The sequence below is a fragment of the Nesoenas mayeri genome (assembly GCF_963082525.1).
Source record: "Nesoenas mayeri genome assembly, chromosome: 10".
NCBI classification, from domain to species: Eukaryota; Metazoa; Chordata; class Aves; order Columbiformes; family Columbidae; genus Nesoenas; species Nesoenas mayeri.
This window is the reverse complement of record NC_137560.1, coordinates 9,578,368-9,594,315: the sequence shown is the minus strand read 5'-3', so window position 1 is coordinate 9,594,315 and position 15,948 is coordinate 9,578,368. Positions and strand designations below refer to the sequence as shown.

Here is a 15,948-nt window from a genome sequence, read left to right as displayed (position 1 = left end):
CCTTTGCTCTAGGCTGGGCAGAGATGATGAGGAATGGTGGAACATCCTATGTGGTTCCAATATGAGCACCAATATAGCTCATCTGCTCTTAATTGCTTTTAAGCCACTTCTTTCTCTTTCGGGAGACTAGATGCTGATATTTTAGAATGAAAGTACCTGTATGAAAAAGGATTCAAGTTTTCTTATTCACTTTGAAATCATTATTTCTCTGTGCAAGTGTACAGCACAGCATGTTGACACACTTTATGCTGTGGAAATGGTTACATGACAAGAAAAAAAATATGGTCAATGTGAGATGCCTGACCAAAGCAAGAAGTGTATTCTTATGCATGCTTCTTTGTGAAACAGGTGGCTTTGGTGCTTCGGCGGCTACGAGAGTTACAGGTTACTGAAATGACTACAAAACAAGAAAACAAGCGTCCCAGTCCTCGAAAAGTGCCATCAGATCCTCTGCTGCCTCTAGATGAAGAGGCTGTGGATATGGATTATGGGGAGATGGCAGTAGATGGAGAGCAAGAGGAAGTACCTGGGGATATGGAGATCTCCTTTCATCTTGATTCAAGTCACAAGACCAGTAGCAGAGTAAACTCTGCTACAAAACTGGATGATGGGGGACTGAGAAAAAGCAAATCAGGGAAACAGCTTGAAAGAGACGGCTTCCGGAAAGCCAAACAAAAACTGGGCTTCTCTACTTCAGAACCAGAGCGGATGTTTGTTGAACTGTCCAACAGCAGCTGGTCAGAAATGTCCCCATGGGTGATTGGCACTAATTATACGCTTTACCCTTTGACTCCCGCCATAGAGCAGAGGCTAATTCTTCAGTACCTGACTCCCCTAGGGGAGTACCAAGAGGTGAGCCTATGAAGAACTCTATGCTTGAATTCTCCTGACAAAACTGAATGGTACTGTGAGGAAAAATCTGTAGAACTGTTATGTTGCTCTCTGATATTTCCTGATATGACTAACATCAGTAACCTTTCCTGAGTTGTTGATGACTTTCAAATTGATGAAGTCATTACGCCAAGTATTACGCAGTAGGTAATGCTCAAACCTGAATGTGAATATTACAGGTGTGTGGTCTAGTGGTTGGAGCATGACATGAGGAATTTTATTCTGGTTTCTGTTAAATGTAGTGATATTTTTTTTCCTTTACATGACACAGGGCAGTCTGTTTGAAATGCAGACATTTTTTCCTCTTTCATCTGCGGGAGGTGATAGATTGCTGTAATTAAAAGTCTGAGGAAATAATGTACTTGAAATTCTAAATGGAATGGTTTATATAACCTGTGCTGTAGTTCTGATGAGAAATGGCAGTGCTCGTGTTATACAAATGCTTTGAGAGCTGTTAGTACTTCCATGAAGAAACTACTTGGGCAGTGTCAGTTTTATCAAAGGCTTTCCTTTTTTTTTTTTTAACCATAAAACTCAAGTTAGTGTAGGTCTACAGACCACCTTTATCTCAGTTTATTATTTTTTTTTAAAGTGGTTTAACTTAATTTGAAGTAGAGCAAAGCAACACCATTTTGTGTTTGTGTACACGTGTGCCTTGCTTCTGTGAGAGCCAAATAAACCATAATCCCCCTAATACCTCACATGCTGACTGGATCACTTCATATGCCAGCAGTAATAGGATATAAAAAATAGGATATAAAACTATAAAGTTGTTACACAAAGAATTATGCAAAGGGTTTTGGTTTGTTGCCCTGCTCTCCTGTTTTTTTCTGTTTAGTTATTGGGTAGTTGTCTTTGCACAGATGGAAAGTGGAACCTATCACCAGGGTGGTATCTGTGTGGACTTGCCATAGCTGCACTTGATGGAGAGTCTTCAGATTTCTGTGTGGCAGCTGTAATGCACCTTGCTGCCGTCAGCAGGTATATTACAAGAGGTCTGTTAACCTTTATTGCTTCCTATGGATGGAGCTGGTTACCACTGACCTCTCATAACAGGTATCTGCCAATGCGGGAAAACTGAAGGTTTGAGAGAGTAAAAACCAAACCAGATCTTGTTTCCTGTGAAACATTCAGCTAGTCTCCTATTTTTATTTTTCTCAGCTGCTACCCATATTTATGCAACTGGGATCAAGAGAGCTGATGATGTACTACATCGATTTGAAGCGAACCAATGATGTACTGCTCACTTTTGAAGCCCTTAAGGTAAATTACTTTTGTAATGCATGAAATGTACTGTAAGCATTGTAAAAGCATTGAATATATGCCTGCTGTATGCGTCAAAGGGAAATGTTCACCTTCTTTAGGCTTATGTATTGTGCAGGATTCCCTGGGACAGGAATTGGCTCTCACTCAACTTGAATGCATTGTGGTTTTGGTTTTATAACTCTAATGTTTTTAAAAAGAAAAAAAAAAGAGCGGGGGAGGAGTGGGCTAAAAGATCTTAATTTTGCGGGAAGCAGCCTTAATTTCACCAGCCATCTGCCTATCTGAAGATGAAAAGAACTCCTTTTTCTGTCGAACACTTGTGTTCCTGCTGCCCTTAGATCGCATTCTCAAGTTGTTCCACTGCCTGTCATCTCAAGGGACATTTGTTACGAGTAACAAGCATAAGCGTCTTGCTCGCAAAAGCCCCAGCATGACAGCTCTGAGATTAATGTTTGAAATACAATAATTCTGTGTGAACAGACTTTAGGTTGCCTCCTAAAGGTACAAAACCACACCAAATAACCTTCTTGAAGCCAAACCTGCAGTGCAGTAGCACAAGTTATATTCTTCTGTGTGGTACTTACTTCCTTCACAGTAGCATCTCTGCCTCTGGGCCTCCAGTATCATCTTTCTCTCTGTTTCATTGTTGTTTGTCTGAGGATTTATTTCCAAGGAGCAGTGTTCCTACAAAAGGTGTAGTTATTTCAGTTGGGAGTGGGTGTGGTTTACAATGGTTCTTACTGCTTCCTCTTAAGGTGTTGATAATACAGAAAAGTGTAATAAACTTCAGTGCAGCTGCAGACTTGAGTTTTAATAATAGCCTTTAAGCTTCATGTAAAATTCTTCTTGCCAGTAATATGACTTTAAGTTGGCCTATTGGATAATTTCAGAGTTGCTTTGCTTTTCTTGTTTATTTTGCAGGATGTGTAAAACAGAGTGATAATACCTTTTTTGGGTTTTATCATTGGGATAAATACTGCATTCTGCAGTTCAGTATAATGTGAGGAGTAAGAAATAAGGTGGACAAAGCCTGGAGCACTTTTTATTTCTGTCGTCTGTTTTTCTGTGGGGAAGGGGATGGAATTGTTGACAGTTTGAAGAATTCCAGACTAATCTGCTTGTATCCTTCCTTAGCATTTGGCATCATTGCTGCTGCACAATAAGTTTGCAACCGAGTTTGTTGCTCATGGAGGAGTGCAAAAGTTGCTGGAGATTCCTCGTCCTTCCATGGCAGCAACAGGAGTCTCCATGTGCTTATATTATCTGTCTTACAATCAAGATGCCATGGAGAGGGTAAGAGGCATTCTTTTACTACAACTGCAGTGATTTCCATTGTTTCTTAGCGTTTCTACCCATGTTCAAACAGTGAATAAACATCTCCAAAAGCAAATTTTTATAGAGGCAATAGTAAATATATAAATAATGGTGTATTTGAGTGTTTTGTTTCAAGGCTGTGAATTTCATTTCCTAGGGAACTAATTGAAGATCAGTCTTGTCAACCTTGTTTCAATACTTTCACGACCCTTTTCATTCTATGATATTATTCCCTCTTTGTCTTGGGGGAAAAAAAAAAAAAAAAAAAAAAAAGGAGGAAAAATGCACCATTTTCATTAATCTGTCCTTTCCCGTCTGTTCCAATGGACTCCTGTACCTGAGATTGTTTTCTCCATGCCCAGTCCCAGCGTTGGTGGTTTTAGTGTCACACAGTACCTCAGTCAGGTTCCAGACAGCAGTGCAAGTTCTGTGGTGATGCTACAGTGCAGCAGGTCTGGTCTGTACTGCATCGAAAACCAAATTAAATGACACTAATAGTTCTCTGTGGCCTGAGCTTATAAATGTTAAAACAGCTGATAATGACGGTAAAGTTCCTTGTATCATATTTTAACATAGAAAAAAGTTTTTAAAATAAATCCTTCTCTCAGTTCAGTAGTGTTTTAGGCAAGGCCTGAAAAAAAGAAAAATACCATCTCAGTTGTCTGTTTCCAGAGAAAGTCAAGCTTTAGATTTGCGTTTAATGACCCCTGCAGTTCCCATAGACTTCAGTGCTACCAGAGTTTGCTAGAAATTCAATACAGCGTATGGTACTGTTAGACTGAAAAGAATTTTTGTTTCTTCAGTGGAAACTTGTCTTCATTCTCCACCTCTTGTGAAGCATTCTTTGGGTAGCTTGAAGTGGTATGGAGGAGGACTCTCTGGAATTATATTACATTAAGACTGCTATATGTATTTTGTTTAGGTCCAGGAATGGACCAATCTCTAGTCCTATGTTGCCACATCATCGCCTTTATTAGTCTCACTGGGGCTTTCTTTTACTGCTCTGGAAAATGGACTTTTTATTTCGTGTCTCAGCTGTCCCACATCAAACTGGGAGTAACTCATACTTGTCCTCTGTTTGACCCTCAAAGAACCCTCATTCTCTTTGGGCAAACTGTCTTCAGCCAGATGTTTGAAGTCCTTCTCAAGAATGTTCTTTTACTTTCCAGGTGTGCATGCACCCCCATAATGTGCTTTCAGATGTAGTAAACTACACCTTATGGCTGATGGAGTGCTCTCATGCCTCAGGATGCTGCCACGCTACCATGTTCTTCTCCATTTGCTTTTCCTTCCGTGCTGTACTGGAGCTCTTTGACAGGCATGATGGCCTTCGACGTCTGGTTAACCTGGTAAAGCTTGTAGTTTTATGTGGTGAACAGGGTCTTAGTGTCATGTTTTGTACCCTTTACATTGCAATGGGGGAGAGCTGTCTTCTTTTGTTTGGTTTTGCTTGGGTTTTTTTCCTCCTCAGTTCCCAATAAAGGAAGAGGTGGGCTGAGCTTTCTAAGCAACTTTCATGGGGATCCCATTATTTTTGTTCCTGTTGTTGTTAGTATACTTATTGTCCAAAGTCTTGCTACCCTTTGAGAGATTTTTGATGCAACTACTGGGTTAAGCAGTATGTATTCGAACAGTGGTGACTTAGTGGTAGTTCAGATGTGTCTCACCATTCCACATACCATGTGTGGTATTGCCGTGCACCCTTCTGGATGCAGATCAATCCAACCTCATTGCAGGAGAGATACAGCTGTGTTTGTGCTGTGGTAACCACAGTACCTTATGAACACAGAATATATTATTTATGTATGGAAGCTGGTATGTCTGCACTGCATTGCTGTGCAGTCCTAATAGCTTGGGTTGGTACTGACTCAGGGACATCGGCACTGCAGGGTTTAAGCACACTTTGTGTATTATAATGTGTAATAGTATTAGATACAGCATTGCCTCCAGATCTACATTGGTGTAACTTCTAGATTTGTTTCTTCATAGAGAGTGAAGGAGAGGGAATGGTTCTTTTTAGACTTAACTATTTATCCATGCAAATAGCCTTTTCTGTTCAGACAGCTTTTGTTAGCTCTCAGAGAGTGTGCTTGTATGTCGTGTAGCCAAGTAAGTTTGAGTTTAGTACAAGTGGAGCTGAGAATTGCAAGTGCTTTTTTTTTCCTCAAGAGTGATCTGATGGAAGTTTTTTTCCTACCCAACTTGTTTCTGAAGATAAGCACGCTTGAGATCTTGAATCTGGAAGACCAAGGAGCCCTCTTGAGTGATGATGAGATCTTTGCCAGTCGCCAGACAGGGAAACACACCTGCATGGCCCTGCGTAGATACTTTGAGGCTCACCTTGCTATCAAACTTGAACAGGTGAAGCAGTCACTCCAGCGCACTGAAGGTGGCATTCTGGTCCATCCACAGCCCCCCTACAAGGTGAGCAGCCTGTTACAAGCTTTTAACATGGTCATTGTATTTTTCAAGCAAATCTAAGCTGCACAAATTTGTGGATGTCCTTGGGAGCCAGTGGAATAACTAAGCAGTGTGCAATTTATAGGGGTAGGGATTTTTTATTTGTGCTTTATTCCTGCCTTGTGAAATGACACTGTGATAGAAAAATATGGAAGAACATTCGAGGTTCATGTGAACTACATTTGATTAACATTCCTGCTTATCTACATAAAGGTGTTTCTGCTTCTGCAAAAATCACTTATTTTCAGTAGCTAAAGAAATATGTATAAGCTGTTGCCTTCTTGTGTAACTAAAAAAAAAATGAAAGGCAGGCTTGTTAGGAGTTTCCTTTGTTCTTTAGCATGTTTTGTAGTCAGAACTTAGAAACTGTAATGGAATATTATTTGCAGACTTTTTTAATACTTTAGCGTAAATTTATTTTGAATGATGGTCTAGTAACCACTACATTAGTTGCTTAAAAGCAGAGTAAAATTTTAATTTCATGTAGCTTACTTCTTCTTAATTTGTCCTAAGCCTTTTAAGACTGCAAAGAAACTTAAAGGATATTATCCTTAAGCTTGTTGTTGTATATTATAGTGACAGGTCCTGTATTCTTTTGTAGTTGGGGAATGAAACAGGAAGTAAAAATCTGCAGGAAACAGTGGTGGTCTAATCTTTGTGGATGCAGTTTTCAGTTAAATCCTAGCAGTAGCAGACTAGATATGCAAGTTTGTAATGCTTATGATCTCTTTGTAATACTCCCAACTCCCTTTCCTGCAGGCCTGTTCATATACTCATGAGCAGATTGTAGAGATGATGGAGTTCCTGATTGAGTATGGTCCCGCACAGCTCTACTGGGAGCCAGCAGAGGTTTTTCTCAAATTATCTTGTGTCCAGCTCATGCTTCAGCTCATTTCAATTGCATGCAACTGGAAGACGTACTATGCAAGGTGAGCTGTTTGCTGTAGTGCTGTATTTTTGTGCAGTAAGTTGTAACGCTTGGGCAGGACATTGTCCCTTGGTGATACAGCACCACCTGTTACACATCATGTTGGTAGAGGGGCTCACCTTATAATACCACTTTTATGTTTCTCCCTTGTCTTGGCTGCAGACAAGCTGTGGGGGCACCATGATATTCTGTTATCTTTCTGTGGCACCTCTTCCCCCACTTTCCTACCCTGAAAAAATCTGTAGCATCCTTACTGTTAGAAAAGAATGGAAGCTGCCACCAGGCTCTGGTAGAATACTGTTAGGATCCTGTGCCCAGTTCAGAAGGAGGATGGGTGTAAAGTTCCAGCCTCTGTTTATCCTAATGACCATCTGCTCCCCAGTGAAGCTGTAATCCTCCCTAGAGATATGCTCACTGGTGAGTCACTGCTATAACTAGTTATCATCAGCTGTATACTTGTCACCAGGACTCCCTCCTCCTTACCTGTGCTGCCTGCAGGAGCTCCTTGTCTAACTTAACTTGAAAGCTTTTGAGATCCCTTCTGTTTCTGCAGTCCCCTCCCTCTCTCTCAGGTTGCACTCTCCAGGGTGGTTTCGGTTCTCCTGTTTCTTATTCTCTGCAGCTGTTTTCTAGTTGCTACCTGGGTTAACTCCTACCTTTCCATGCAGGCTTACAAACCTTGTCACCTTTACTTCCATTGTTTTCTTCTTCCACCTCTTGCTTAATAGCCCTTTTCATCTTCTACACACCTGTGTCTCTCTTAAACTGCTGCCTAAGTTGATGCTTTTTTCCCTATCACAATTGTTTGTTTTACTGCTAACCATTTCCTTTCACTTAGAAAAACTTCCTTTCTAGTTGACTGGTGAGGGTATTTTAGACAGCAGTGTTTTCCAGCTAAGACATAGAGTTGCATTAGATTGAGAAGCTTAATTTTGAATGCTTTTGTGGATAAGGCTTTACATACTTATTTTTATGAATACAGAATTACAGTGCTTTTAGGAGCCTGTGGGCAGGTTGGATAAATGTTGACAGGCTGTAGGCAATGGTGTACATGAGAGCTCTGCCTTCTGTAGAGACCAGCCCTTCAAGAATGGAACATTCTAAAATCAAAAGGCACCATCAAATACATCAGATGTGATTGTTTTACTCGTATTTGTTGGAGTAGAATGAATACTATTTTATGTTATTGTAACAACTCTGTATGTATACCTCTAAGAAGTTTTTCTGTTGTTGTCTTCCAGGAATGACACAGTACGATATGCTTTGGATGTACTAGCCATCCTGACTGTGGTTCCTAAAATCCAGTTGCAGCTGGCAGAACCTGTGGATGTGTTAGATGAAGCTGGCTCTACTGTTTCCACTGTGGGTAAGCTGAATATCATCCTGATGACTTACACACTTATTGTCTTCTGCTATGTGTTTTTCAGCTGGCTGGTTCTCACCTACAGTGAGACAAGGGTTAAAAATAATTAATGTGTTCAGAGTTGTTGTCAGGGATGCAAATAAGTGGGAGAGTAGACTGGTTAAAATTGTGTCATGATTAGCACTGTGGTTGGATTACAGCTTTGAAGTCATGGTTTTTGTTTTCAAGAGCTCATTAAATACAGATAGAGGCAAATCTACTTCTGCAATCGAACTATTAGGTTCCCTTAACTTCTCAGAAATTCAAGTCTCCTGGGAATATGGCATTTTAGACTATGGAAGAGGAACAATTCTTGCTATTTATTTGAGTTATGCTCTAACTGGCTACCTGCAGATTCAGTATGTAAATGAATGAGATGTGCCTGGATCACATCTAAGGCTTATGCATTAAATGGAGTGTGACTTTTTTTTTCTTAAGAAAAAAAAAAGGTGGGCAGGATTCTAGATATAGGCAAAAGACAATTTCTTTTGCAGAAAAGCTTTCTTTAGGCAAAACATCAATTCTTTCAGTGAAGGTTTTGATCTTCTGAAGCGGACAGGAAAGTAACAGGAACACTGCGGGGGAACAAAATAGACCCAGAGTTGCATTTTTGCCTGATTCCTTTTGCAAGCCAATGATATGATTTACTTTTTTACCTTCATATCACAGTCCCCTTCCTTCCTCTATTTCCACTTTGTTAGTATTCATACAAGAGAGCTGCTTTCTGCAGTAAGAATAAGAAGCATGCCTGTACATCTTTCTCTGTGGCGGGTATCTCAGATTTTTTTGTTTCCAGGCCATGCCTGATCACCTTCTCTGAAAGACTGACTCCCTACTTACTGATGATGAAGTGGAGGAGCATCAGTGTAGGATGACATTTTGCAGGGGAGGTAGAAGCATACATCTTACACTAGTTTGCAGAACTTCAGAAATTCCCACAATGAAGAGAATTACCTATTTTCCTGAAATTTCTTGAAGACTCCCTTGTCTGACAAACTGTGTAAGATATGGTTTAGCATACTAAAGAAACTATTTCTTTCCCTCACTAGGTATTAGTATCATCCTTGGAGTTGCTGAGGGTGAGTTTTTCATCCATGATGCAGAAATTCAGAAATCAGCCCTTCAGATCATCATCAATTGTGTATGTGGCCCAGATAATCGGATCTCCAGTATTGGTAAATTCATCTCTGGAACTCCTCGACGAAAGCTTCCTCAGGCCCCCAAGAGCAGTGAGCACACATTAGCTAAGATGTGGAATGTGGTACAGTCCAACAATGGCATCAAAGTGCTGCTGTCGTTGCTGTCTATAAAGATGCCGATCACAGATGCAGATCAGATCCGAGCATTAGCCTGCAAAGCCTTGGTGGGGCTCTCACGCAGCAGTACTGTCCGGCAGATTATCAGTAAGCTCCCCCTCTTCAGCAGCTGCCAAATTCAGCAACTGATGAAAGAGCCAGTGCTTCAGGACAAGCGCAGTGAGCACGTGAAGTTCTGCAAATATGCTGCTGAGCTGATAGAGCGTGTCTCGGGAAAGCCATTGCTGATCGGCACAGACGTCTCCCTGGCACGGTTGCAGAAGGCAGATGTGGTGGCCCAGTCAAGGATCACGTTTCCTGAGAAGGAGCTGCTGCTCTTGATTCGAAACCATCTCATCTCTAAGGGCCTAGGAGAAACTGCATCTATCCTTACTAAAGAGGCTGACCTACCCATGACTGCAGCATCTCATTCGTCTGCCTTCACCCCTGTTGCAGCTGCTGCCTCTCCTGTGACCCTGCCTCGCACTCCTCGCATAGCTAATGGCATCTCAGCCCGTTTGAGTAGCCACACTTCTGTAGGTTCCACTGCCACCTCTGTCCATGCTCAGGCAAGGCCGTCTGCATCCCAAGGTCCACTTGCCCTTCCAGGCCCTTCCTATGCCAGCAACTCTCCTCTGATTGGCAGGATTAGCTTTGTCCGGGAGCGGCCATCCCCCTGCAACGGCAGAAAAATCAGAGTGTTGCGACAAAAATCGGACCATGGCGCCTACAGCCAGAGCCCAGCTATCAAAAAGCAGCTGGACAGACACCTTCCCTCCCCACCCACGCTGGACAGTATAATCACAGAGTACCTTAGGGAGCAGCACGCCCGCTGCAAGAACCCTGTTGCCACCTGTCCCCCTTTCTCTCTCTTTACTCCCCACCAGTGTCCTGAGCCAAAACAAAGGCGCCAAGCGCCAACTAACTTTACCTCACGGCTGACCCGCAGGGCAGCTTTTCCGAAGTACGGAGGGGTGGATGGTGGCTGCTTTGATAGACACCTTATATTTAGCAGGTAAGGAAGAAAAATGTTTCTTGATCCCTCTGAGGATGTACCCTGTGCCAACAAGCCTCACCTGGATTCAGGCTGTGCAGTCCCACAGTGGAGTATCCTTGGAGAAAAAAAGTGTTTTAATTCAAAAATGACAAGTGGGAGAGGCTTGAAAGATGTTTTTAGAAGTTGTTCTGTTTCTGTTGTCCTTAGTACATAAAGCACACTTTATTTTTAGTATCACTGTAATTCATTAACAACATAGACTAATGAAGCTCGTAGCTCTTTGTTCTCCTTTGGAAGGTAAGTGTGTAATGCCAGGTTTACACAACAGTGTAGCATAGCCTGGAGGTTACTTGGCTGACAGATGCAAGACAGCAGAATCCATATTTTGCTCCTGCAGCTGAATCTGTAGCACTGCAAGTTGCTGGCCTTTTTATGTGGCCTTTCTTTGCGGAGGTTAAATTGGAAGATGATATAAAGTTTATAAAAATAAAGGTGATGCATAGATAAAAGCAGATTCACAGTGAAACCAGTTTCACCTTGGGAAATCATGATGCCAAGAGGTTATTTGGCTGATGTGCCATGCCTTCTTGTGCTGAGTATTTCAGAACTGTTAGATTTTTTTGCTAGCTCTCTGTACCTATCTGGGTGATGGCGTTACAGGTTTTCCATCGATCCAACTTTGAAGATAGTCTCCAGGTACTTCAACTTAATGATGTGCTTTGACAGAAGTATGTAGTAATCCACAAGAAACCCTGAAATGTTGCAATATACTTGCTTGAGTCCTAGTCTTACAACTGACACTTAGCTTGTCCTAGAAGAAAACTTAAAACTTGTACCTACATGATTTTTAGGGACTGGATTTATTACCATCATGCAGCATTTCAGTTTTGCATTTCTTTTCTCTTTTGGGTGACACTTGTATTTCTACCTTCTCTAGGTTCCGTCCAATTTCTGTGTTCAGGGAAGCAAATGAGGATGAGAGTGGCTTTACCTGTTGTGCGTTTTCTGCAAGAGAACGATTCTTAATGCTGGGTACTTGCACAGGGCAGTTGAAACTCTATAATGTATTCAGTGGACAGGAAGAGGCCAGTTACAACTGCCATAACTCTGCCATCACGCACCTTGAGCCATCCCGGGTAAGTAATCAAAGACTTGTTCTGAGTTTTAGGTCTCACAGCCCTTGTATGTTTTTGGTCTATCTGGATATGTAAATCTAAAATGTACCAACTGGCTGCCCTGCAATGCCTGTCATTAAAGTACCTGTTGTACTTACATACTCCCTCTCTGTGAGTTCTACAATTATTTTTTTCTTCCCAAGATAATACAGAAGATGCACAATTGCTGTGTGCCTTCATAGGTAACGATTATGTATGCTGGAAGTGGAAAAATGCTTATACTGACTATGTATTTAAGATAAATATGAGATAAGATACTGGAGTTTATCTGATCTCCTTTATTGGAGAAAAAAATCTTTTGGGGGATGATTCTAGGAAGAAATAAAAGTTAACTGATTTATAAGCAGAATGAACTTCACTCACAGGACATCACAGTTCAGGCGTAGATTATCCTGATTTTATCTGCTGTTATTTTAGATCGTTCCCATTGTTATCTCTAATGTTTGTCTACCAAGGGCTCTTTATATTATACACAGTATTAGATACCTAGACGTCATCCCTGTAGGAGTAGTTTAGTAAGCACAAAGTCTGCTTTAGTTTCTGGATTCATGTTATAAGTGTAAGTTAAAGTGTACAGGTAAAAGGATAACCTCTGTTTTCTCTGTTATTCTTCTCCCTTCCTCCCCTTCCACTCCCATCTGGAAATACAGGATGGATCTTTATTGCTGACATCTGCTACGTGGAGCCAACCTCTGTCTGCATTGTGGGGAATGAAGTCTGTCTTTGATATGAAGTAGGTATACTCTGATCCCCCTGTGGGGTATGTTGCAGTCGAAGAACCATTCAGTATAGGCAGAAACCTTAAGAACAAACTCTGTGAAAGAACAGTACAGCACAGCTCTCAGTGTCTCTTGTGAAAAAATAAAATGTGCTCCTTTTCTGATATTTAGTATCTTCCGTATTCTATTTGGTACAGACAGCTTTGCTAAATTCTGACTACATTAAGTCCTATTTAATGCAAGATAGATCAGTAAAATCACTGTTGTCCCTAAAGGCAAAGAAATATGTTTGGTTTTCTTCTCATGTTTGTATATTATCTTGACAATCTCTCTGTAGCCAGTTACAGAATTTTACTAGCGTGATGATTTGCATGGTGAAATTTTCAGACCTGGATACAAGCTATATCAGACCTGATTAAAGCTATTTAAAGTTGACTTCAGTATTTACAATTGTTCCCTCTCATAAAAAACAGGTGGAAGGCTCTTCATTTTTAAAAGGTTTGACTATTGTCTACCTTAATTGTAAGCAACAGTTTTGGTGTGACCTGTCTTAGGTCAGCCAGAGGGCATTCTTCAAATTAAAAGTTTAATGTGCCTCAGGCCTGCATGTGTGTTGGGATGTTCATGACACCATTCACTCCTTACTCCTCTAAGCAGTGTTATGACATGTTTATGGCCAACCTTGTTAATGACAAGTCTGTGAATTTGCTGCTTCTGTTTTTTTCACTTCTCTGCTGTAAAGGCTCCGTCTGTAATAGATACTGTCCTGTAAATGCCAGTGGAGCATTTTGGCATTGTACTACGCCATGGTCAATGGTGAAGGAAAGTCTTTTCTACATTTTTAATTGTCTGCTTTGTAAAACGTGCTGGAGGTGTTGGGGTGGCGTTTGTTTCACACAGGCAGTTTGAATCTGCATTTCCTTGACTTCTTCACTGACTCTGTCTCCAGGCATTCCTTCCCTGATGACCAGTATGTGGAGTTCAGCAAGCACTCTCAGGATAGGGTCATTGGCACAAAAGGAGACATTGCCCATGTAAGTACCAGTAAAGGTCATGGTTGTGAAGCTGTGACAAGAATATTATTATTCACAGGGTGTTTATTAACAGCTCTGGGTTCTATGATGCTGTGTGTAACTGTTGAGCTAAGAGGCTTTGGAGGAAAGCCTTGAAAGCGTCAAAAAACTTCCCTGTGTCTAAGGGTATAAACTTGACCATTTTGAACCAACTGTAGCAAAAGTAATGTGCAATGTGTTCCCTCTGGTTAGTGTTCTGGGCAATTGTAGAATCTACTTTGGTTTTGGTAATTTGAGAGAAATTGTGCAGGTCTTTTTTTTTGTTGTTGTTTCTGAAGTTGACTCCTCTGACTTATTTTTCAGTAATAGTAAAAGTTTCCCTTTAAACAGTAGCTTAGTCAACAGCTGTGGGAAATGTGCTGTTAGAAGTGTCCCACTTTTGTCTGCCCAAATTTGCAGCTTGCTATTGGCTAAGTTAATTTTTGCAATATATTTTTAGAGAATGCTGTTGGAGTGTTTTGTATAAATACCTGCAAATTTGACAGACACAGGCTTCAGAGTGCTTCTGCTTCTTCTCAGTGCTAATTTTCATTCATTATAGTCAGTGTCTGTTTCAAAACAGTATTTGCATTAAAAGTTGTTGTGAAACACGACGTATACAAATTAGTTATGATCTTACTTATTGATCTTGATTTGTTTAAGCAAACTATCTATTCCTGCCCAGTTTTTAACTTGAATTTATCTGGAAGTCAGCTCAGTTTGTGTATTGTGTTTGTCTGATAAAGTGATTTGTTCCCTTTAAGTTTGAACAAGAGCTGTGCTCTGAGGGATGCTACAGATCAGAATTATCTGAGACAATGGTCATAAACCTTTGTACTAGTTAAAGCCCTCTTTATCTTGCAATAGTTAGTTGGGCCAAAGCTCAGAAAGTTGCTTTTCTGTGTAAATACCAGGAATTGTAACTAGTTTTCTGGTTTTTTCCCTCACTATGCGCTTTGGAGTTTTTCTGTTTGCCAATACCATCTGCTCTCAAAGCAGTTCCATTTCTAAACCAGTTTCTGGCTAAGTGGTACCTTGTGACTGCAGCTTCCCAGCCCACTTTTCATAGTGGGGTTAGTTTCTTTGGAACTAATCCTGATCGTATTGAAATGTATCAGTGAACCTGCAGTGAGTGAAATACTGCCCCAAATGTGTTTTGAGACTTGGTTCCAGCTGTGAAAAACTATTAAAGGACTGGCAGGAAGGGTTATCTTTGGAATGCTCCCACTTGATATGAAAAAGCAAAATGGGAAACAGGCTGATTCTGGAAACAATCTAGAAGGGGAACATGGGGTGGACTTAGGCACAGATACACTGCAAATTGTGACTAATCTTTCTTTTTCTTTTTAATCTAAAAGATCTATGATATTCAGACTGGCAACAAGCTATTGACTCTGTTTAACCCAGATCTTGCCAACAACTATAAGAAGAACTGTGCCACCTTTAACCCCACTGATGACCTTGTCCTAAATGATGGTGTCCTCTGGGATGTCAGATCGGCACAAGCCATCCACAAGTTTGACAAATTCAACATGACCATCAGTGGTGTTTTCCATCCCAATGGGCTAGAGGTCATAGTCAACACAGAAATTGTATCCTTTGGCCACTGTGGTAACCAAGGTGCTGGAACCTAAAGAATTTGTATTGATAAGCAAGTAGCTGTTTGCAGAAGCTGTGGTAATGGTCTGCTGTGTTCCAGGTTATGTATGGTGACAATGGTTTTCATCTGTGAATTAAGTAGGGACTGTCTGGCAGCTCGGTAATTTAAATCTAGATTCTGCCTCTGATACGGCCTAGAGGAAATACTTAAAACAGAGAGAGAGAGAGAGATTTTATTTTCCAATATACTCTGTGGTACCTCTGCTTTCTTCCCATCCCTTACCAAGATCAACCTTGAAGCTACTGCAGTAACATCCCATGACTGGGAGTGGCATTTAGAGTAAGAGCTTTTTCATTTTGAACACATGGAAGAGATTCTGGTGCTGGAATCAAACTCCAGTTCTGTCATATTTGCAAGAGGGTGGCAGTGAGGTTTCCTGAATGCGATAAATTGTTTGCCACTGTATTGAAATGGATATGGAAACTTTCAATTGTGTGTTGCTCCTTAGCCTGTATTTTTTTCAGTGGGACCTCCGAACTTTCCATTTGTTACACACAGTACCTGCACTGGATCAGTGTCGTGTGGTCTTCAACTATACTGGCACAGTTATGTATGGAGGTAGGATTTCTCAGTCTTATATTACCCTCCTTGGTCACCTCTGGCTTGAGATAAGTAGATGGTTGTTCAATTAAATTGTAAGCAATGTCAAAACTCACTTGTGAGATTAAAAATCAGCCTATTGAAGAAGAAAATGCATATAATGGCAGGTCTGATGATGCTTGAGAAAATAGTTTTGTCCTCTGTGTTAAGTTTCAGTGATCTGCAGTATTAATAAAGGCAGCTCTGGAA

The 15,948-nt window shown here is 40.9% G+C and overlaps 1 protein-coding gene across 5 annotated transcripts in view; it reads left to right on the top strand.

Moving 5' to 3' along the window:
- The window catches only part of DCAF1 (DDB1 and CUL4 associated factor 1), a 50,107-nt gene that overhangs the window by 14,319 nt on the left and 19,840 nt on the right, over positions 1–15,948 (top strand). For all 5 annotated transcript variants that reach the window (XR_013922567.1, XR_013922568.1, XM_080350758.1 and 2 more), the window contains exons 7-19: positions 349–852; positions 2,053–2,154; positions 3,292–3,450; positions 4,641–4,820; positions 5,686–5,895; positions 6,691–6,860; positions 8,101–8,225; positions 9,311–10,571; positions 11,491–11,689; positions 12,379–12,461; positions 13,397–13,481; positions 14,858–15,091; positions 15,624–15,717. Coding sequence is in view for 3 of the 5 variants with exons in the window: in XM_080350758.1 (XP_080206884.1) it covers positions 349–852; positions 2,053–2,154; positions 3,292–3,450; positions 4,641–4,820; positions 5,686–5,895; positions 6,691–6,860; positions 8,101–8,225; positions 9,311–10,571; positions 11,491–11,689; positions 12,379–12,461; positions 13,397–13,481; positions 14,858–15,091; positions 15,624–15,717 (3,406 nt within the window). In the remaining 2 variants the exon portion in view is untranslated. The remainder of the gene's footprint in view (positions 1–348; positions 853–2,052; positions 2,155–3,291; positions 3,451–4,640; positions 4,821–5,685; positions 5,896–6,690; positions 6,861–8,100; positions 8,226–9,310; positions 10,572–11,490; positions 11,690–12,378; positions 12,462–13,396; positions 13,482–14,857; positions 15,092–15,623; positions 15,718–15,948) is intronic.